Raw genomic sequence first — 22,542 nt, 5'->3', positions numbered from 1 at the left:
GTATGAGGATTTGCATGCATGATGCATGTCTCCGGCTGGCCTGTATAGTACGTGCTTTTAGAAATTACACACGCTTTATTAGCCTATCGAGCACACACAAGAAAAGGAGTGACAAGTTGGAAAGTCTGCGCCTCTTTATTCCGATCGACTAAATTAGTCGTCGTCGTCTCCATCTTTTCATGTGGCGAGCATGCATAAACATGCATAAAAGCTACCAAAGCTTTTTCCCCAGCGCGCGCGTGTAGTTCTTCTGAGTCAAGTTGCGATCCATATGGAGTAATGGAGTAGAGCACAGAGCAGCAGGCAGCAGCTCCAAACATCATCATGGCAACTTTCTAAGGCATAATTAAACTCTTTAACAGAGAGAAAAAGGCCAGCCTTTCTTTGTGCATGCAAAACGCAAAAGGGGGCGTCGATCGATCGAAGAGAAAAAGGAGTACACGGCGAAAATCATAGCTTCATCATTGCTTACTTTCCGGTCGTCGTCTTTGCTAGGGAAGCGAAGCAAAGCTATAGCAGAGGAAGGAAGGGAAAGCAAATGGTTAATTAATGATATAATTCATTGGTGCATGGTGTGCGACCGATGGAGGAGGAGAGGTGCGTGGTCTCATGGCGACGTGGTTCGTGCAGTGTGAGGGGGGGGAGGGAGTTTGAGCCCACTCGGCTCAGGCAGGGTCGCAGGGTTGGGCGGGGTGAGCTTTTTAGACGGCCGGCACCGGGGGCAGGCCTCGCTGCATCAAAAGGCATGCGTCTAAAAGGAATCGTTCCCTTTCCCTTTTCATTCAAAAATGCACACCTTTTGCTCCTCGACTTGCGTGGTGAAAATTCTTGATGAGATGCTGTGTCATGGCTATGAATCTTGACGAGAGATTTCTCGATGATATTTCAAGGTACGTACGTGTTACCCCTCGACTCCCTGTGTATCCACACCGATGCACAACTAAACTAAATAGCAAGTATATTAGTATTAAAAAGAGTGAATTATATTTTACTTCCATGTTTGTAAATTCGTGACATGTTTAACCTATTTTAAACTTTGTAACGTATTTACACCGTGTCAAAATTTACCTGATTTTATTTTTGTTTGGTTTTGACTAGTTGGTCCCACCCATCAGGGCCGATGTGCCTGATCACTATATAACGTCAGCTCTGAAGTTTAAACATGCACGGTGTTTTCTCCCCACCCGAGACACCATGCCAGCTTCTCCATTTGCCCCATCTCACTGAACCGTATCCAAACAATTCCCCACTTCTTGGTGAAGGATAAAATATCGAGCCTTTCACCCCATGGTTGTACGTTCTTAGGTAGCCTACGTGTTATTTCTCTATTTTCCTATTGTTCTGCTTGATGGCTAGACGAAGATGGCATGAAAACCACCAAAACATATGGTTTTGAGTGAGGTAGGGCAGGTGGGTATGATGTACTGGGCAAGGAGAAAACATCATGCATGTCAAGATGCCAATGAGTACTCACTACCTGCGTAAGCAATGGGTTTTAATTCACCTATAGATCCCGTGCATTGCAATTGGGAGCAACATCATCCCACTTCATGTATAAAATTAATGAACTACCTAGGTACATCAATCCATGTCAAATAGATCCGAGGAATTTGTTAACCATGGTGCAAACTGAAAAGACGAAAGAAATAAGAACAAACTAGTTGAGAGTGAACTCTGATATGGAAAACAAAATGTAAGACTGAAAATGTATTGTAGCAACTTTGCAGTTTCTTTGGGCAATTTAGATTTTGGCACCGTGTGATATTGTTTACTTGACTGTGGCTTACAATTTTTTTGGGAATTCATGAGAGTATATTATATTCGATAACATTAATTTACGCTTAAGTTGCAGGTTATAACAAACAAATCATGTGTATGTATCATTTTTGACAGAAATGTGGACTTTGCTAGCTACTCTGTCCATTCCTAAATAGGGTAATAAGATGTTTTAGGCTTCTTTGAATCATAGGATTGGAAATAATAGGAATAGGAAAATATAGAATTGGGATGCCATGGCATTTTGAATCCTATGTGAACCAAAAACATATGAATTGTTTGAAAAGTGTGTTTGGATGCTAACATAGGAAGAATACAACAATTTTGAGATTAGATGGAGTAAGAGAGGAGAGAGATAGATAGTAGATGCATTGAAGCTTCCAGGGCCTCTTTGATTCATAGGATTGGAAGAACATGGGAATAGGAAAAATGGATGATTGCTTGTCATGTCCACTTGAACCCTATAAAATTTTGTTTGCCTAAATTTAAAGTTTGTTTGATTGCACCAAAAGAATTCTACCGAGTGGTTGGAATGGATGGAAAATTTCCTAAGAAGCCGTACAAATTCTAGCAAGAGTGGTTAGTGGTTCGACGCCACTTCCGCTCCACGACGACGCTTCCGGCCTGGCAATCTCGGATGACCGACCCTCGGCACTCTCATCGATCGCAGTCACGCTCACATGCTGAAGTACAGAATTAGCGGCAAGGCAAAGCAGTGCAGTACTTTTTTTCTTCTTCTGAGAATCGTAGTGTAGTACTCCGTAGTTAATAAGTTGACATTTCCTGGTGGGCCGCGGCCTGCTTGCGGAGGTGTGACTTCTAGACCCAGGGTCTCTCTACGCCGCGTCATGTACAATGTTTGATAAGACTGTATTATCTTAGACATTTTACGTCAATTAGAAAAGACAACAAAACATGTTGTACAATGGGTTATCTTTTAGTGTTCTATCTTAGAATTAATGTTTAGATGAATAAAATTAACTAAATAAATGCTAAGAAAAGGTGAAATCTATTACAACGGTAAATTTGTCTTATCTTTGTCTTATCATTTTTGTGAAGAGATCATCTCTTAATTAAGAGAAGGCTTGTGCCTTTTCTTCTTCATTTCTCTCTTTTCCACATCAGATTTTATCCTATGTGACATCGCTAAGAAAAGACTGACGTCACCCCGTTGTACACGCCCAGTACTGTATGTCCCAGACTCGCAGTATTGCTGTATTAGTCGACAAACTCTGCTAAACGGAGAGCGTTCATCATGTTCTCGAGCGGGACCAAGGTTGCTCTACGCGCGGCCAACAGAATGAATTATAAACTTATGATACTATAATCCTTCCTGAACCCGTGACAGCCGTGCCCCCCCCAATCATCCTCCCTGAACCCAGGACAAACTCTGCTACCTCCTTTCCGGTATACGGGACCTCAACGCATCACTAGGTTAAAGATTTAACTAATTTAACATGATATTTATATAAAAAAATTATATCCTTAGAAATAGAACATTTGAAGTTTCTAATGATATAATTTTTTTATATAAAACTCATGTACCAATAGTTAAATCTTCGACCTAGGTAGCGTGGAGTCCCGTAACCGGAACAGAGCAAGTATAGCATATACCGGCACTTTCAAAGTTCCCCGTATCGATTGCTGTAAGTTTGCAGTGCAAGGTCCTGTGTGAAGGTTGCCTTGCAGATATGATCATCATTGAGTACTCGTTGCCCGAAAAAAAAAAGAGTACTCCGTACTTGTCATTATTCAGGGACAAAAGTTTCGTGCCCTGATCGGCGTGTGCCACGGATACCTTTCCGTTGTGTGCAAAAGGAAGTTGCGGTGACTGAGTGCCTCCTGGACAAAGATGTATGCAAAATGGCCTTACAGCCACGGACTAAATTAAATTCTGAAATTTAACTGTATAATTATAAGTTCATCCATGATTAAGCATTGATGGAGTTTTAGTACTCCCTGCTAATATAAGGAGGTGCCATTTTGTTTTTGAGAACATGAGGAAGTTGCCAGCCTGCGATATGTGTAGTCTTTTTTTTTTTTGAAAAGAAGCGATACGTGTAGTCTTTTGTTCTGCCGTCTTGAATGGGCCGAAGGATCTAATGGGCTGTTATCCAAACAGGTTGGACAAGAGCAGCCTAACAAGGCCCATTTTGGACACCGCACCGCGAGATCCGCAGTTGCAGCCAGTAGAACTCTGTGCTATAAAACCGCCTCCCCTGCCACTGATGCCTTCCATCTCCAATTCTCCGTCGCATTTTCGAGAACCAAGGCACCAACTCCTTCCCCAAGTCGCAACCAAAACCCCAAACCCCACCACCGCCTCCCCTCCCACCCCCCTGCGATGAGGAGAGGAAAGGTGAAGAGAGAGAAGGCGCCCGCGGGGCTCACCATGGAGAAGATCACGCCCGAACGCCGGTGCTGGAGGTCCTGGTGGTGCGCGGACGACGACTACCTCGAAGACGGCGATGTCGGCGTCTTCCGCATCGACCTCTGGAGAGCCTGGCGCAGCCTCGCCGTCGTCGACACCACCTACTCCCAGGGCGACGACGTCACCACCTCGTGGCTCAAGGAGGTCTCCTCCCTCCTCCGCGGCCGCCGTCTCCGCGCTCCCCTCGTCGTCGGCCTCGTCGCGCTCCGCGGCCGCCCGCCCAAGGACTGGCGATGGTCATGGAGCAGCCGGGGCGCGCGCGGCAATCCGCAGAGCCCCGACAATCCCATCCGCTGCCTCGCGCTCTGTGTCGGCGGATCCCACGCGCTCGTCTACCAGCCCGACTGCTGCTCCTACAACTACACCGGTGGCCCGCTCCCTTTCAGGGAAGACAACAAGATGAGGCTGCTCCGCGAGTTTCTGACTGACAAGCGCGTCTTCGTGGCCTGTCTCGGCGCGGCGGAGGTGGCGAAGAAGCTGGCGGAGGAGTGGGGGCTGCACGTAGCGAGTCCGGCGGAGCTGACGGATCTGTTCGCCCGCGCCTACGGCAAGGAGATCCGGGTGGAACCCGAGGTGCTTCCGGGGAAGCCGGTAATGCCGGAGAAGAACTACTACTGGATGAGCCGTGAGATGGCCGACACGGCGAGGGCCAAGGTGCAGGCACATTATGATACAGAGTTGCAGGAGTACGAGGAGAAGAGCAAGCAGGGGAGGTGGATCCCGAAGGCGATCAAGGGGCTGAGCATGGAGTACATGGCACGGGTGGCTCTGGGCCCGGACATGCGGCTGGCGCCGTTGCCTGCCAAGTTGGCCGACGCGGACTGGGGCGGCCGCGACCTGCCCGACGCGGACGACAAGTGGATGTACGCCACGCGCGATGCCTACCTCTGCTTCGACATCGCCGCCCACTGCCTCCCGAGGATCGGCCTGCCAGTTGCCTGAGATCGTTCCAAGCCGCAGCAACCTGCAAGTACGTGCCGTCTCTCTCGCGATCGACTCCTGACGTGGTGGGCAACTCGATGGTCTACATCTCACGTACTCGTTTTGCACTATCTGAACTTTGGCTACACCTGTTTGGGTTCAATGCTTTGGGCTAATCTCTCTGCCGACCGATGCTGCGTTGAGTTGTTCTTGTCTTCCATTAGCTGGTGTTTTCTAGTTTCTTTGCTGTGATGGAACACTGTTGGTGATACTTGTTTGAAACGGATGGTGACGCTGTTTGATCTGAGATGTGACTAGTCTACAGCTCTTCTATATGTGATCTATGTTGCAAATACAAGGTTGTGTTCTTATAATCCTGTTAGTCTTGCTTGCTCATTTTCTCCCAGTTTCAGTCGTACATGTAATACTACCTCTCTTATCAATTTCGTTTTAGTGTCATTCAACCACTGTGGAACATTCAGATACTTTTACTGAGTTAGTCTTAATTGTGTGACTGTGTCCATCTATGATGCAATTCCATAATTGCTCGATTGCTTCAGGATTATCATTATTTTATTTTTTGCGAGAATTCAGGATTATCATTAAAGGAGGTGTGCATTTTCCTACCTATTTTAGTTCACTCCCTGGGATTAATTATGGTTTCACTATTGGTGCGGTTAATTACTGGATTTAGCAAGCAACGTTGGCGAAATTTCATTGTGCCTGAAATTTATACGTTCTTGGTTTGAGATTAACACCCGGTTTTACTTGTTGCATATTATAAGATGAATTGTTGTAGATGAATGAGTAATACAATGGCATTAAGTGTTGAAGTGTGAGTTAATAGGTGTGCTCTTGCAATATGGGGTAGTATTTGTGTCTCGATTGAACGAAGTCGATCATCTTCTCGTGTTGTAGTGCTTGCCATTAGGCTCACCATGAGGAAGCCTTTGGATAGGCTTTATCTCTCTTTATCTTTTGATGTTTTCAACCTAGCTTGGGACACCTGGAATTGTGCTATTACTATGCATGTGTTGATTCCGGCTAATGTTTCGTGCCGATGAATGTTCCAGTTCATACCATGATCTGAAGTATTGTTGAGTAAATTTATTACCCGACTGAATGTAAAATGTGTGAACGGACGCACTTGTTGAAAGCAAAATGCTGGTCGGATAAATGCGTCGGGTATGTCCCTGAGACCCTGACGGCTGTTAGATCCCCTGGTTGACACTATCTGAATTCGCTCCAGTTGTTTGGGTTCAATGCCTGTGTGTGGTGTAGGCTAGGCCTGCTTTGTGCTGGTGTTGTGTTGTTCTTGTGTCTCATTAGCCAGCGGTTGTCTAAGTAGCGTTGATTGCTTTTGCACGCCGCGGCCGCAAACCGGGCAATTGTTGTGGACACTGCTCGCAAACCCGACGCACGCTAGCGCCGAACCGGAGAAAAATCCTATACAACCCAGCGTGGCGCGACCCAACGTTGGACCTAGTCCCTAACCGTTAGAACTTCCAATCCAGTCTCAACTCTCATTTCTCGTGCCCGCATGATGAGATCCAATGACAGTTTTTTGGGTACAGGGATGGGTCGTGTTGCCCACGGTCCAATATACAAGAATGTTTGTACATATGTTTACAGAAACTCAATCCCTCCTCCCATCGACCATCAACTTCACACCATCTCCAATACGAGAAGGCAATATCAAATGGGTATACTAATGTACATATTGACAGTTTTAATAAAACTAATCTGGAGTTCTAGGTGTTGCTAGATTTTCAGATTAAACTTGGTCAAGCACTCCAAACTTGAAAAAAATTGGACTTGGCACAAAGATATGATTTCTTATAGTATTTAAAAACGGCGGTAGCAATACCAGTAAAAAAACCAATTGCTGTGCCTTCCTGGTTAACATGAATTTGCAAAGTCCAACAATATGTTACAGTACAATCATGGAAAATATTGCAATGTTTCATTTTTATTATGCCACCTGGTAGGTACTCCTTCACTGACCCAAGACCAGACCAATGCTAAGCCATGTATTCATGGATCAAGTGGGCAACAAGCTAACTGTAATGAAGGATAACAAATAACAGAATGGCAACTATTAACATGTAAGGATATTAACTGTTATAAGGAAGCAGTTACCAAGCTATACTTGCAAGGATTCGAACATAGCATCTCCGAATTATAAGGTATATAAAAACTCTACAACATGCCAAAATCTTTACGATCTCATAGTCATTTGCTATGCGTTTAGATCAGTCTATAGGTTCCTGTGCTCTGTTCAGAGATTCTGCATCCATATGGTACTCATAACCTAGTTGGGGGTGCGGTACAGCTTGCCGAAAACATGCAGAACAGCAACGACCGCAATAAACCCTATGCTCATGATCAGAACGGCGTTGGGCGACATCTTGCGCCCAGCAGCCTCATCGGTATAGAACTGAAGCATTGTACTGGCGCCACCACCTCCACCTCCAGCAGCAGCACCACTGGTGGTTCTACGCCTGCGCAGGCTTGCAGCAGCTGCTGCGCTCCCTCTTGCTGGTGCGTCACCATTGGCCACCATCTTGTTTTACCTCTCTGCATGGAAGTTAAATTCTCGGCCATAAGACTTGTCGGCCACAACCACAAAGGACCAAAACATGAATTGCTAAGCGCTCGGTGATCAAACAACATGTATTATGTTCAGAAGATGGATTTTATAACGAAAGAGAAGGTTGATACAGTGTTGCATACAGATGCTCTATCACTAGTAGCAGGTAACCTGATAAACATGATATTTCACAACCACGAGTTTCTTCTACGTGCATAGTAACCAAAAATAAGAAATCTTAAAAATAATGCACAACTTGGAGTACATAGTAAGCGAAGTTTTAACAGTTACACATTTTATTGCAAAACTTGGAAAGCTATCTTTTGTATTGGTTATGCCACATATACAGCAATACTACCATTGTTCATATCTTGATTTCATAATGTTGTAGAACTTAAAACAAAATAATTTAATAAAATATGGTCACTGCCACAGTTAAATTGACAACCACCCTCAATCCTGTAGACAAAAACTTTCTGCACAGGGGCTTGGCCAACCTAAGTGAAACTGTAAAAGGCTTAGCCATCAAGTACTAATGTGCAGAACAAGATCATATCATACATGCGCAGATTAACAGACAAGTGTGGTGTTACATACTCCGTAGATGATGATACAGGGGCATCAGGGAATTCAATCAAAAAAAGCAAACCGTTGAAACAAAGATCTAAACATACAGAAACGGGCCACACAGATCAGGCGGACGATTTGTCCCGCAAAATCTCCGAGACCCAAAATTCACCACGCAATCTTCCAGCCAGCAGATCAAATATCCAAGAGGTAACATCAAAGATGGCACCAGATCTCTAAATTCCCAAGGACCTGAACTTGAATCTAGCCTAGCGATCTACCCTCGCTCCCCTACAAACACACAAAGCCATGGATGGTGGATCCAGGTTGGGCAAGGGACGAGATCGGCGGATTGCGCGTACCTGATGAATTCTCGGCTTCTTCTCGCTCGTCGTCCAGGAGTGCTGAATGCGCTTCCCGTGCCGCGCGTGCCCCGGTTTATGTATGGACGCGGCTGGCCGCTTTCGATCCGGGTTTGGCGGATCCAAACTCCGCTCTCCGTCCGTGACGTGGTCCAAACGACCTGATTGGACGATGCTCGTCCAGATCCGTCGATCTCGACCGTCCGCTACCGGATCCAAGGAGCCAGGCCCGCCCGATAAGGCCGCATAACTTTTTTTTAGAATACACCGAGATAGGTGTATCATTCATTAAAAAAGAAAACTGTAGAGCAGTTTAGTACGGTCCTAGACGGACAAATAACCAGCCAGAATTAACCCACACCGCTCCGCACCTACGCTGTCCCGACCCGTGAAGAAGCTAAATCGATAAAGCCGCATAACTGAAAACTGTGGAAGGACCGGAGGTTCCGTGCCATCCCGTCTGCCGTGGCAACCCTCTGCCGTTTCTGTGGACAGTCCATGCACCGAGCTGCCAGTTCGATTGTCGAAAAAAAAAGAGATTTATCATGACAGGCCGCACACTAAAAATGACCAGCGGCGACGACAAGACCGAAGGTGGAAGAGCACCTCTGATCCTCGCCCGCGCGGCCTTTGCTCTCCTGATCCCCAATTTGAACCCGCAGAGGATTTTGATTTGATCCTTGGTTCGGGTGAGATTTGAGGGAGGGATCCATCAGGATGGATCAGATCATGGGGAAGGTCGGCGGGTCCTGGTTCAACCAGAAGGCCGGCAAGGAGATGAACAACATCGGCGACGACATCAATGTCAGCCTCCCTCTATCCTCTTCCTTTCGGTTTCTTTTTAACTTCCCCGATTCGAAATCGCTGTGCTTCCTCCATCCTTGCTTCTGCCCATTCATTCGTTCTAAACCTGCATGCGTCGAATACATCGATCATGGTGTCTCCTGCTCGATCTCGTTCTCTAGGCTGAAATTAGGCTCCGGTTTCTTAATGATTATGCGTTGCTTTTGTACCTGCTGTGCCCGATGGAATTATTACGAGACGGGCACGAACATGAGTTGGATGCACCCTAGATGATTACTTAGTTTCATGCTGGTACTCACCCAACAGTTTAGGGGTCATTGAGAGTTTTGAGACCGAAGATCAGGTATGAAATGAAACATCACGCGCGAATTGTTCCAAATTTCCCAGTGTTTCATGTTGTATTCTACAGGCCACAACAGAGGGATAGTAAGTTGAGGTTGTTGAGCGTTTGGAGACCCAAGATCAGGTATGAAAGAACATAACGAGCGAATTGTTGGGATTGTTCCAAATTTACCAGTGCTACGTGCCACAACAGAGGGATAGTAAGTTGAAATTATGCTATAGCAAAATTGATTTATTAAACCAGAATCAGAATTATTTTGTTGTTTTAGCATATCCTATTATGAATGCCTTCTCTCAAGTCTCAACTATACAACGATAAACCATGTGGTGTAATACCTACACAATATGATGCATGGATGTACATCTCAGTTTTCTAAAACATTTTTCCATAATCTCCAGTTACAGAAAGTTCATTTTTTTTATTGATTCAGTCAATCTCAAGCAGCATTGGAGATGGAGCCAAATGGATGGTCAACAAGATCAAAGGTAAAGGCAATACATATACATGCATATAGTTAGCTTTGCTGATCTTAGTAGTGAAGGCAATACATGCATCCATGCTTTGTTCTCCAAAAACGCATGCAATCCAGATGTTGCACTTCAAATGTATATTATATCCCCAATGTTAACTACTCCCTCCGATCCATAATAAGTGGCCCAGATTCAATTTCATCTTTACATATTCGACTAACACCACCAATCACTTCATTTGAGGAGCATTGCATGCTTTTGCTTCCTTAATTTAAGAAACGAATGGCTTGGTTTCAGGGAAGATGCAGAAACCACTGCCCGAATTTCTCAAGGATTACGACCTTCCGATGGGCCTCTTCCCGCAGGATATAACCAATTACGAGTTCAACGAGGAGACGAAGAAGCTCACTGTGTATATTGCGTCGCCGTGCGAAGTTGGCTACAAGGACTCCTCGGTGTTGCGGTTCTTCACCTGCGTGACCGGTCACCTTGACAACGGTAAGCTGACGGAGGTGGAGGGCATGAAGACCAAGATCCTGATCTGGACCAAAGTAACAGGCATCAGGACCGAGGCCACCAAGGTGCATATCTCTGCTGGCATGAACAAGGCCCGGAATCGTGATGCTTACGAGGTTGTCAGGGATGGTGTTACCATAGACAAGTTCTAGATCATATTTTTTTGATTAAGTTTGATGCAACTGTACATGTAAAGCTCCTCTCTTGCCATTCCAAAACCTGTATCTCCTGTCTGTAAAAAGCAGATTGTAAATTAAACAACCATAGATTCGGGGAAACAGATGCGTCATGAATTGCCCCTTCTTCCATCTGACAGGGAATGAACACAGTCAAGTTTGAGTGTTTGAAGGTACAGTGAAGGTAATTTAAACAACAATACAACATTCCTTTCTGTTTGCTAATGTATTCTTGGAGTTGAGCACCATCTTTGTATGCACTATACCAGTTTCCTTTTTCATAATGTGAATCCAACAGGGAGCTTATTTGTTTTAAAACATATGAACGTTTGGATCTGGGAATGCCTAGAATAGGAATAAATCAAGTATACAGCCTTGAACTTTTTGTAAAAGTCCACCTAACAACTGATCTACAAAATTGTTTCTGTACATTCCAGGATTATATGAACTTATTGTAAATTTCGATAACATGAACTTATTCCCAGTAAATATCATTCTAGTATTCAAGAGAATAGGCAAAACACTAGGAGAATAGAGATCAAATGCATTTTGGCATGAACATCATGCCTGACTTCGGACAATGATAAGCCCAAATTTGGTGATGTAGCATAAATAATATCCATAACAATTCGGTACCATACATCATATTATGCGCAACATCACAGCTAGCACGTTTGCCCATTCTGGTTGCTCTGCAGCAAATAGCTACCTCAATATGTGATAGTTCCAGACTCTGCAGGTGCATGAGCGAACTTCAGAAGACTTTGCCAGACTGCAAAAATGGATAGGCCACCCATATTCAGATGGCGCACTCAACACAATATAATCAAGAATCATACCTAAATAAAAGCAATGTGTAGCCATATTGAAGGAAAAAAGCACAGCTAGTGGACTAGTATCAAATAAGCACTGTGCAGATGCAAGAAGTTGTGAGTTCACCCATATGCCGAACCAAAATATTAGGGGTCATTCGATTTCTGTAGGAAATTCAAAGGCTTGAAAATTCCGTAGAAAAAGTCGTTGTATATGCATTCAGTTTGTAGGAAACAAACAAAATAATTGTATATGATCTCCATTGTTTTTTTTAATAAACAATAAATCCAAGTATCCAACATCTCCTTTTTTAAGAAGCCTTTTTATTTTTATTTTCAGAAGTATCGTACAACCCAATGAAACCCTCATTTGTTCAAAAGGTGTTTGCATCCCTCATTTCTTCCCCATGGGGAGAGAACACGAAGATTTACGCACCCATTTATTCAAAAACCCACAAATAAACAAATGAAAAAGATAAATGTGGCTCACCCGTGAGATGCCCTAAGTGGCAGAAACAGCCAAACGTCACCAGCAACATCACCGTATCCATCCCAAGTATAGGTGGCTATTGGGCCGGGCTTTTTTGAAAAGCCCGGAAGCCCGACGGGCTTGGCCTGTTTGCGCCCAGCCCGAGGCCCTGCTTGTGTCGAGCCTGAGCCTCAACCCCAGGCCCATCGGGCCCGATTAGTATTTTAATAAGAAAATATGAATACTCTATACCCATAGGAATAAAGGGTGCCTTAGAGCATCTCCAGCCGTCCCCCCTAAAGGCCCCCTAAACGGACTTGGGGGGCGCCGGCGCAAAACCTCGTGGGCCAGCACTGTCAGCGGCACAAACCCAAAAACAAACCCTATTTGCCTCTCTATGAGCTTCGTCGACTTCCACCCCTGAATCCGCGGCAATTCCAGTTCTGCCGTCCGCCGCCGGCCAGTTCCAGCACCCCGTCGGTGCCCACCCGATCGCCACCTTGCTCACTAGGTGTTCGACGATTTGCCAAGGCCATGGATTCGGACGACGAAGAGATGCTCGCCACGCTTTTTGACGAGGAAGTCGCCGCTGCCGATGATGCTGCCTCCGGCGGCGAACAGGAGCATCAACTCATCGTCTCATCGCTTCTTGGCCTCCTCGCCGAAGATGCAGAGCGGCCGGGAAGGGGAGGACCGAGGAAGGGCCGCTGCAAGAGCAAGGCGGGGCAAAGGATGGAAGGTACTGCATGTTGTACGCCGACTACTTCGCCGATGATCCATTGCACAACGATGTGATCTTTTGGTGCCGTTTCAGAATATCTCGGAAGCTCTTTTTGAAGATCGCCGACCTTCGGGAGTACGACGATTACTTCAAATTGAAGAGGGACGCCGTCGGCACACTCGGTTTCACATCAATTGAGAAATGCATGGGATCCCTCCGTTTGCTTGCTTATGGAATTCCTGCCGATACACAGGACGACTACCTCCGCATGGCCAAGTCCACAGCCATTGGCTGCATGTACAGGTTCTGTAGGGCAATTGTGGCGGTGTTTGGAGATCAGTACTTGAGGACACCCACTGCAGAAGACATAGCTCGGATCATGTCACAGAACGCAGAAAGAGGATTCCCAGGTATGCTTGGCAGCATCTGTATGCATTGGTAATGGAAGAATTCTCCATTTGCACACTAGGGCATGTATAAAAGCCACAAATGATCATGTAGTGTGGTGCTTGAGGCAGTGGCCGATCAGGATCTATGGATTTGGCATGCCTTCTACGGTATGGCAGGATCGCACAATGACATCATTGTGCTGCAATGCTCGAATGTGTTTGCCAAGCTCGTTGAAGGCACTGCTATTCCGGTGAACTATGAGATCAATGGCCATGTGTACAACAAGGGATACTATCTAGCAAATGGCATCTATCCAAGATGGTCGACCTTTGTGAAGACAATCTCAAACGCACCCGCAGGAGGAGCAACATCTTGGTTTGCGATGCAACATGAAACATGCAGGAAGGATGTCGAGCGGGCATTTGGTGTTGCAGGCTCGATTTGCCATCGTCCGGTACCCTGCTCTCACTTGGTCGAAATATCAGATGTGGGAGGTCATGACTGCCTGTGTGATCATGCATAACATGATCTTGAGAGCGAGCGGGAGTGCCCGGTGTTTGACACTGAACCGTATGAACGGATGGGTCCTCTAGACAATGTTAATCACGAGGTGCAGGCCGCCTTTGCTGCTTTCCTCGCCCGGCGGCAAGAAATTCGAGACACCGGTACTCATCAACAACTTCAAGATGATCTAGTCGAGCATTTGTGGATGCTCCGAGGAAACGTCTAGTTTTTCTTATTTGTTTGCTTGAATTTGATTAAATTTGTTTGAAATGTGAATCAAAACCTATCAAATATGTGCTTATTTCAATTTGCAATATTTGTAAAATTTGGTTTGGGGACACCAGTTGGATCTTAAAAACAAAATCTAGCCGGCGCCCCCCCCCCCCCATACAGCCGAAAAAAGTGGCAAATGGGGGGGGGGGGGGAGGGACGGCTGGAGATGCTACTCGAACTCACGACCTCCTCTTCAATCCCCCTCTTGCTTTTCTGATTAACATACAACGCAAGCTTCTTTTAATCATTCTGTGCGTCTGGCATAAGGAAAAAAAAAGCTATCGGGCTGCTGGTTTCCAGGAGCTCTTCTCCTGGCCCGTCGGGCTTTTCGGGCTTGGACCGGCCCGACTGTGCTTGGTGCCACGCCTGAGCCTTGGGATGAACATTTGGTGCCGGCCTGGCCCCTTTATTGTCGGGATTGAAGGCCCGGTCTAGGCCCGTTTAGTTTGTGCCGGGCCGGGCCGGCCACCTGATTCCCAAGAAAGAGTTGCACGACTGGCACGTCTGTAGAGTCTAGAATTTTCAGACCCTTCAGAAAAAAACACAATCTCTAGGCTTGTCTTCTCCTCCCCCGCCGCCGGCCACCATGTCCATCGGGAACGGCCACCTTCCCGCCTCCACCGGCCTCCCGGACCACTCCTCCGCCTCAGACTCCGAGCCCGAGAGCAACACCGAGTACCTCCCCATCACCGGCTCCGCCGCCTCGGACACCGACACCGACACCGACACCGAGCCCGATCCTGATCTCGCATCTCACCACCGCCTCGGGGCGATCGGCAACGGCATGTCCGGGCTGGATCTCGCCTCCGACAACGAAGATGCCAACGATGGAGGCGAGGCGGACGAGGAGGAAGAGCAGTGTCCTGCGGAGGCGGCGGCGGCGCGGGCGCTCTCGGAGGACGAGCGCCGGCGCCGGGCCCCTCTGCCCGCGGACGCCGCGGCCCGGATCGTGGACGCGATGCGCGGCGTGGCGTTCCCCGGCGCGCCGCCGTCCTGGGCGGACAGCATACCCGACGACCAGTGGCTCGACCGCCTCCGCTCCCTCCGCGGCGGCCCCAACTAGATTTGCATTCGCTACCTGCAAATCTCGCCCAACTCGTGATCTGCCTTGTATGGAACATTCCTCCTTTGCCTTGATAGTTCCAGTCCGATTGCCACCCGCTGCTTCGGAATCTCGTGCGCAGACTGTCAGCGATATGGTTCGATGATTGACATCGAATGTTCTTAATGTAATGAGTGTAATCTTGGTTTTTCACGAGCGTGATTGTGCCTTGATTGTCCGAAGCGACGCCACTTGATGCCCTGTAATATCAAAATTTTGTCATCGTATCCACTCACGCTCTAACGCAAATTGGGGGATCATACTAAATCACTGGAGCATCGTTGAATTCGATTCCCGAACCCCGTTTTGCCGCTCGGAAGAGGTCTAGATGAGGCGGGATCCTCCTCTGCGTCAGCTCTTTTTACCGTTCTGTTTTATGTTTATGAAGAAACCGGCACCAGTTCTCGATCTAGCAGAGTTTTATTTCAGGCTTTGATTCTTCAAGGTTTTGCTTTTTTATATGTTCCCTGTTTGATGTAATTTATCAACACAATTCCATGCTTTCAAGAAATTGATGTTAGAAATGTGCGGATCTATCTCTGCCATTGTGCTATTTCGAACTTAAAATTCATGTTTGAAGCAATGAATAAGCATTGAACCCTTGAACAAAAAATCTCTACTATGCTGTTTGGAACAAACTACACCCTTTGTCCTCAAATCCTCCTATCCATATAGCGCTAGACGTGAGAATGGATCAATGTCCTAAGTCCAAATTTTCTATTCGACTTCTACCAAATATTCTTGTTCAGTCCACATCTGGTCCAAATAATAATAAAGAATATCCAAATCCATCCATATTCAAATATGTAAACTCCAATGATATCCAAATCCAAATGGACCTCGACTACTTTAACTCGGTTGGTAGCACATCAACGCCGCCGCACGAACATTAGATGATCTGAGTTGTGCCAATCACTGCAAAGCTCTCGAATCGGCCATTGTTGCTGACCTGCTCATGCGGAGGCTTATGTCAAGCTTACCAGCAGCATCGCAAGCTCTTGAGGACCAATGCCGGTCATCGACCTTATCCTTCACCTGCGGTGCCTCCCTACCTGTGTGCTTAATATGCCCTTTCCTCATTTTTCCTATTCCTTGTGCATGTTTGGTTTCTCAGCTAGTGTCACACCGGCTAAGGTATGATAATTTTGCCCCGCTGACCCAAGCTAGGTGCATCAATGCCATTTGTTTGGCACAACTGGTCTCGTGTGATAGTTGCTTAGTGTTTGACACAACTCAACACATGAATGCGAACTTGCTGAGGAGAGATCCTCAGACAAGGTTTTGTTGTGTGTTTGACACAACTCAACACACAAACTCATCTCCCTTTCAATCTAGACGGACCCTAGATCTCTCTCTCTCCCTGGTTTCTGGAAAAGAAAACTTATAAATGGACGATTTCACATGATTCTTAGAAGTCACAAGTCCTTTACCTCATGTTTTCTTTCCGCCCTAATTCTTGTTCAATTTTTTTTTAACTATCATGTTTGTTTGGTTCACGTAGAATGTATGTGTAAAATACTCCATCCGTCCTAAAATAAGTGACGTGGATTTGTATAGATTCTTTTACAAATTCACGTCACTTGTTTCGAGACGTAAAAAGTAGTATTTAGTTTATGGTTTTTTTATAGTTTACGTGTGTTCCGAGCCGAGCCCACAGGTTAGCATAAAAACAAGGCTAAAATTTGGGTGTGGATTTTCGCCAACAATTTCTATATTCCAGAAGGGCCTAACGAAAAGTTGAAAGAGAATTCCAAGAGAGCACTCCAGGAGAATTCTTGGAGTACAATTTTTGTGTAAACGGCGGCATCCCGCAACAGAGACGGCGCCGTCTTCAGTGCTCTAGAGGGTACCCATTCGATTGATCCAGACCGTTCACTGTAGATCGTGTGGCTCCAAATTAGCAAAAAAGGGTCATGGTACTGTACCGCCTGAGCATATTCCCCTCCCGTCCCGTGACGCTCCATTCCTAAATCCCCGCAGAGTGGAAGGCAAAGGCAACACACAAACCACAATCCTCCTCTCAGCTCGCAAGTACTCCCAACCCTAGCGAGAGGATTCGAAGGAGGAGGCGGCAGCGGCGGCGATAGGAGAGGGGAGATGGTGTTCTTCGGGCTGTTCGTCGGGGCGGAGCTCGACGGCCTCACCAACCTGCAGCCCAGCGGCGGCTGCGACGACCCCAAATACCCTTACTACTTCAAGGTTCGTTTAATGATTCCGGCTTCACTGTGATCGCTCCCCTAATATCCATCTCTTCGATTCTCACGACGCTGATGGGGGTTGCTTGTCTCTGGCGGATCGATCACAGCTGCGGTGCGAGAACTGCGGGGAGACGAGCGCCAAGGCCACCTGCGTCTCCCTCGACGAGGTCGTCGACCTCGGCAAAGTCACCGTCAACCTCTCCCAGAAGGTGCTACCTCTTGTCATCACATCTCTCTTCTGTGGCTTCGGATTTAGTTTTATCTGTGCGCAGAAATGATCATGAGCGGTAGCACTGTCTGTGTAGTACTGTAGTTGATGATATTGGAAGTGCTTATTTGTGCGATGATATGATCGATTGGCTTGCTACTGTGTTGTTCGTGTGGAAGGTTTGCAGGGGCTAGAAGGGCTGAGAATTTTTGTGTGCGATTCGTTAGTTTGTTGTCCTGGGGCTTGCAGGAAGTAGGAGGGTTATGGTTTTCGTGTGGGATTTGATAATGTGTTGTTTGTTTACAACGTTATTTAACGTGGAATGTGACGGATGGTTTTTGGTTTCTTTCTTTTTTAAACTGGGGTTGGGTTGCGTGATGGATATCTGCGCCGAAATTTAAGAACACAGGCTTGTTATCTTCTCTGATTGGAGTACATTGCAAGGAAATTTGTAGCTGTGATTGGGTTAAGCCCTTGTATATGTATGCTATTTAGTGGTCTTAAATGGGATTTGGAAATTGTAGACCAGATAATTTTATTTTCAGCACTAGTTTTCACCCCTTGGTTTATCTCATTTCTTTTGGGACACTTTAGTTCATTAATAATTTCTCCTGGAGTTTTTTATATTTATTTGTTAACGTGAAAATAGTAAAAATTGTCTTATGGGATTTGGGATCTTCAATTTCCTGATGCAGATAGCATTGTCTGTCTTGATTGCATTCTAGCAAAAAGGTATTCCAGTCTAATAAGGAAATTCCTAGATGAATGGACCTACTTCCTAGTAGGAATGCTTACATTGCTTTACTAAGTTAGGAAGATTTGACTGTTGTAAATCGTGTTATGCATAGCTTCATAGCTTGCACCCCTGTGCCTGTTGCTGAGACTCTGCTCTGTCTGGAATTAATGGATGACACTTTGCTTTGTTGGGATGATGAGTACTAAAGCTTGAATGGTCTTGCCAAAAAAGAAAACTTAATGGAAGTTTGGTTTTCCTGCTGGAATAATTTTGGTTCAACCAGACAGTTTATTTTCTTACTGACAGCGCTGGTCAGGATACTTTTAAGTTAGAGTGCATTGGTTTCTGGGCTGTCAATGTATGTTTTTTTCTTTTCTTGTTATGGACCTTCACTAAACCAGTTCTTTAGTGGATAGGAATAGGTCTCTCCCCTTCTGCTAGAAAAGTTTGAGGTATGAATTTGTGATTGTTGGCAGACTAATGAACATGTCTTAGGCAGTTTTGTCATAACATAGTATTATAATGAGACCCTTCTCTATATTAAAGTGCATGTTTTGGCTTTTCTGTGCATGTCTTATACTTGACATTCTGCAATACAGAAATTCCGATGGAATCCGTTATGCCTGTAGGACGCAATGTAGCTTTGCCACTGCCAGGGTGCATAATGGGATGAGTGCCTCCATTTCTGTACCTCCATCTGTTGCCATTTTGCTTTGTATTTTCTATATGAGTCATTGATACGTCTGCACACGTTTCATGCAATTAATCTGGTCATTGTTTGTGTTTCTGTACTGTTATGTTCCTCCTTTGAAAAACGTCTGTTCTGAAGATCTGTAAGAATGCAATAATGCACAACTGTTTTTTATTTCTCTGTTTGCTGCTGAAAATTCATGATCGGTGCTATGTTTTCTGATGTATATAATTATGCTTTTTTTAGAAGGAGGTCGCACCCCCACTGTCTTGCATATATGTGTCCCGAGTCTTGACAGATAGATAGTCTATATATTGAGATGGAGGCAGCTCTCATGTTAGGCCACAGAAGATTAACTAAAATTATTATCTTCTGTTAACCCATCTTTTTCGAGCTATAGTTGTTCCTGTACCCTTCTGAACAACTTTGTGATGAAAAGTAGTTCGACAACAGTCCTGTGTGCACTGTGTCCTAACTGGGAATTATCCCCCCTTCTCTTTGTTATCATTGTTGCTACTGCTGCGTCTCCTAATGCTGTAATGGAGAACATCAAGTATGCTTGCACCTCAAATTTTGCCCCTCCTTCTGTTGGTTATCATGGTACTATCACTTCTGTAGAAGGGCAATCTCTTGTATCTCTAAGACTAAAAGGAAAATGTGCTTTACCTAATAGAAATGATCTCATGCTGTTAATATAAAATGACCAAATGCAAACATTTTGGTATCCAACATTCAATTCTTCATATCACTATGCCCACAACTTTTTAGAGCAAGTACTTATGTTTAACCTATTAATGTGGCAAGATTTCATAACTCTGCTCTATGTTTGTTCTCTTGGAAGCTTAAGCATTTCTTATTAACATTTTGAGGGGCCTCATCCATCTTATTTCTTTTCAAAACATTACTTTTGTCGCAAACCATTTTATGTTCTGCTGAATTGAAGGTTTATACAATCCAAGATTTTACTGCTAAATGGCCTTCAAAAGGCTTCTTGTCTGTCTTTGCTCTCTACTATCGAAGGTGTAAAGGTGCTACATTCTTGTTTCAGTAGATACTTCTTATTCTGCTTAGATGCCACATTTTTTATTAACATATTCAACTCTTCTATCTTGTTTCTATTTCCTTTCAGTGCAAGCTTTGTGGGAGGGAGGGATCAGTTGTGATGATTCCTGGGCAGGGAACACCACTCACTGCTGAGCAGAGCCAGAAAGGAGAGAAAGCTTGCTTGATGGTCTTTGAATGCAGAGGCTTTGAACCTGTTGATTTTGCTTTTGGTAATGGCTGGAAGGCTGAATCTGTAAGTAAATTGGTGTTCCACCACAAGAATTAACTTGTACGGCTGGTTTCAGTTTGTTATTCTTTTGTCTTAATACTGGATTCTGTTTGCAAACATCGTAGATAATACCGAACCAATCCTGAAGGCTTATCTGTAAGAGTAAATAATCTTGTCTGGACAATTCATATGGTAGAATTGAGCTATGAACTATCTATTTCATTTTTTGCTATGCGAACTTGATTTGTTGGTTCACTGTTGTTTACTTGTTGAATTCAAACCTCTAATATTTCCTGCATTTTTGTATTGTTTTTCGTCCCTTTTATGTTTTAATATCGGGTGTTACAATAGGATGATATATCTCTGCTTTCGTTTCATCAAAGGACACATGTATCCTTAATTTCTTGTAGTTCGCACATTATTACCTGCCTTCCCCCACAAAATGGAGGACAGCAAACCTTGTTTCATTTCCAATAAAAAATCTGTGAATTTTGCATGTTCTACTGTGACAATGTCAAAATGTGTTTTCTTGATCATGTACTACCTCCGATCCGAAATAAGTGTCGCAGTTCTGAACTAGGCTTGAACTAGGCTTAGTTCAAAACTGACACTTATTTTGGATCGGAGGGAGTATTATATTAGTACATAATAAAATATAACTAAATTCGTCAATGCCCTTCCTCAAATGAAAGGCACAACTTGTAGTCAAATCCAGAGCTTGATTTGCAGTTTCTGTACTGGTGTGGATATGCGAAAGGTAGTTTCGGAGAGAGCATACTAGCATTGCTCTATATTTTCGGAGTATCTTGTGCCTCACCGTCGCAGCGTGCTTGATATGGTGTATTGTGTTCTAACATCTATCATCTTTTATAAGGTACATGGGACATCATTTGACATTGATCTTTCTGAGGGGGAGTTTGATGAGTACGATGAGAAGGGAGAGTGCCCTGTCGCTCTATCCAAGCTGCAGTCAACATTCAAAGTGGTAAAGAGACACTCATTTCCTACATTAGCAGACTTGGTGCAACTCATCCTTAAGATCATAGTTCCAGGTGTATCAATCAATTGTTGACATGTTTGTACATATCCACATGATTACAGGTGAAGAAGCAGGGATCACACGGGAAGGCTAGATATGTCTAGAACCACTGTCTCTTGGGGGTCATGAAGCATTGCAGTTGGAGATGTATAAAGCTTATCTACAAAAACGAAACCTTGCTGTCAATCTCTATATGAACTAAGTTTGTGCACATACATGATATCCTTCTGTTGATTCGGTGGGTATGTCCTGATGAATTTAGTTGAGCTTGCAGTGATATGACCTGCTACTCTGCTAGGACCCAGTGGTATTAACCTGTTACGTCACGTTGCCATTGTTCACTGGTTGTCTGAGCTGGTCTTTGATCTCGTACGCCCATACCATATCAATCATAAGTTTTCTTCCTTTCGTCCCCATCCAACTATCTTTTACTTTGGTTTTTCATATTTGATGTCCTCGGTCTCATGGGTAAAAAATTCTGACAGGATAGGTTTTTTTTTTCTTTGAGAGGAGACATGAGAGGTATGTGTAGCGTTCAAACTTCCCTTCACAGTTGCCTGTGTGGTAATGATTTTGTTGTCCAATCCGCGCCTCTTTGTTGCTTCCTCGTCTTATATAACGCATGATAAACTTCTGTTCAAATGTACCAGGTTTTGCCATAATTGAGATTCTCTCGGGATAGGAATTAACATATTTCCTCGGGCCGGAATTACTTCTCGAAATATTACATGTATCTAACACTTTTTACACATAGATGCATCCGTATTTGGACAAATTTGAGACAAGTAATACCGGTTGGAGGGAGTACTATTTTTTTTTGAAAAGGAGGGAATACCCTCGGCCTCTGCATCAATCGATCCACACAGCCATAATATTATTAAGTCAAGTATCGTAACAGCATCCACAAGTATCTCAAGAATGTTCAAAAGAAAAACATAAAGGCTGAAAGATCATTCATTATCCAGACTACGTTCGGCGTGCCACCCAAACTGGTTATAGAAAGCCCGTGCTACCGTCTCCATACTGCTGCACCCAAAATCCATAAAATCCTTGGCCCCGTCGGAAGCAGTGGGGACCAAGTACGGAGCTAGTACGCTGCCCGACAGATCACCTATAAAAAATTGGAAACTTTTTTTTTTTAAAAATAAGATCATTTCGAAAATTCCAAAT

At 44.9% G+C, this 22,542-nt stretch overlaps 5 protein-coding genes across 5 annotated transcripts; 4 read left to right on the top strand and 1 right to left on the bottom strand.

Moving 5' to 3' along the window:
• The first annotated feature begins 4,023 nt into the window (after positions 1-4,023).
• On the top strand, positions 4,024-5,546 carry LOC100831232. The gene has a single exon (XM_003566740.4). The coding sequence runs from the start codon at positions 4,121-4,123 to the stop codon at positions 5,147-5,149; it is 1,029 nt and encodes a 342-aa protein (XP_003566788.1). The 5' UTR covers positions 4,024-4,120; the 3' UTR covers positions 5,150-5,546.
• A 1,649-nt stretch (positions 5,547-7,195) lies between these two features.
• LOC100837991 (protein transport protein Sec61 subunit beta) lies at positions 7,196-8,798 on the bottom strand. The gene is made up of 2 exons (XM_003569177.4): positions 8,648-8,798; positions 7,196-7,705 (listed from the first exon to the last, which is right to left on the bottom strand). The coding sequence occupies exon 2, from the start codon at positions 7,689-7,691 to the stop codon at positions 7,440-7,442; it is 252 nt and encodes an 83-aa protein (XP_003569225.1). The 5' UTR covers positions 7,692-7,705; positions 8,648-8,798; the 3' UTR covers positions 7,196-7,439.
• A 283-nt stretch (positions 8,799-9,081) lies between these two features.
• On the top strand, positions 9,082-11,176 carry LOC100837383 (uncharacterized protein At5g01610). Its single transcript, XM_003569175.4, has 3 exons — positions 9,082-9,451; positions 10,225-10,279; positions 10,562-11,176. Exons 1-3 carry the CDS (start codon positions 9,365-9,367, stop codon positions 10,930-10,932), a joined length of 513 nt encoding a protein of 170 aa, XP_003569223.1. The 5' UTR covers positions 9,082-9,364; the 3' UTR covers positions 10,933-11,176.
• A 3,463-nt stretch (positions 11,177-14,639) lies between these two features.
• Positions 14,640-15,635, top strand: LOC100837683. Its single transcript, XM_003569176.4, has one exon. It carries the CDS (start codon positions 14,712-14,714, stop codon positions 15,186-15,188), a length of 477 nt encoding a protein of 158 aa, XP_003569224.1. The 5' UTR covers positions 14,640-14,711; the 3' UTR covers positions 15,189-15,635.
• A 1,550-nt stretch (positions 15,636-17,185) lies between these two features.
• On the top strand, positions 17,186-21,781 carry LOC100836768 (UPF0587 protein GA18326). The gene is made up of 5 exons (XM_003569173.4): positions 17,186-17,426; positions 17,533-17,634; positions 20,190-20,357; positions 21,208-21,318; positions 21,435-21,781. The coding sequence occupies exons 1-5, from the start codon at positions 17,325-17,327 to the stop codon at positions 21,474-21,476; spliced, it is 525 nt and encodes a 174-aa protein (XP_003569221.1). The 5' UTR covers positions 17,186-17,324; the 3' UTR covers positions 21,477-21,781.
• The last annotated feature ends 761 nt before the right edge of the window (positions 21,782-22,542 follow it).

Source organism: Brachypodium distachyon, chromosome 2 (genome assembly GCF_000005505.3).
Source record: "Brachypodium distachyon strain Bd21 chromosome 2, Brachypodium_distachyon_v3.0, whole genome shotgun sequence".
NCBI lineage: Eukaryota > Viridiplantae > Streptophyta > Magnoliopsida > Poales > Poaceae > Brachypodium > Brachypodium distachyon.
This window is presented reverse-complemented; position numbering and strand designations above follow the sequence as displayed.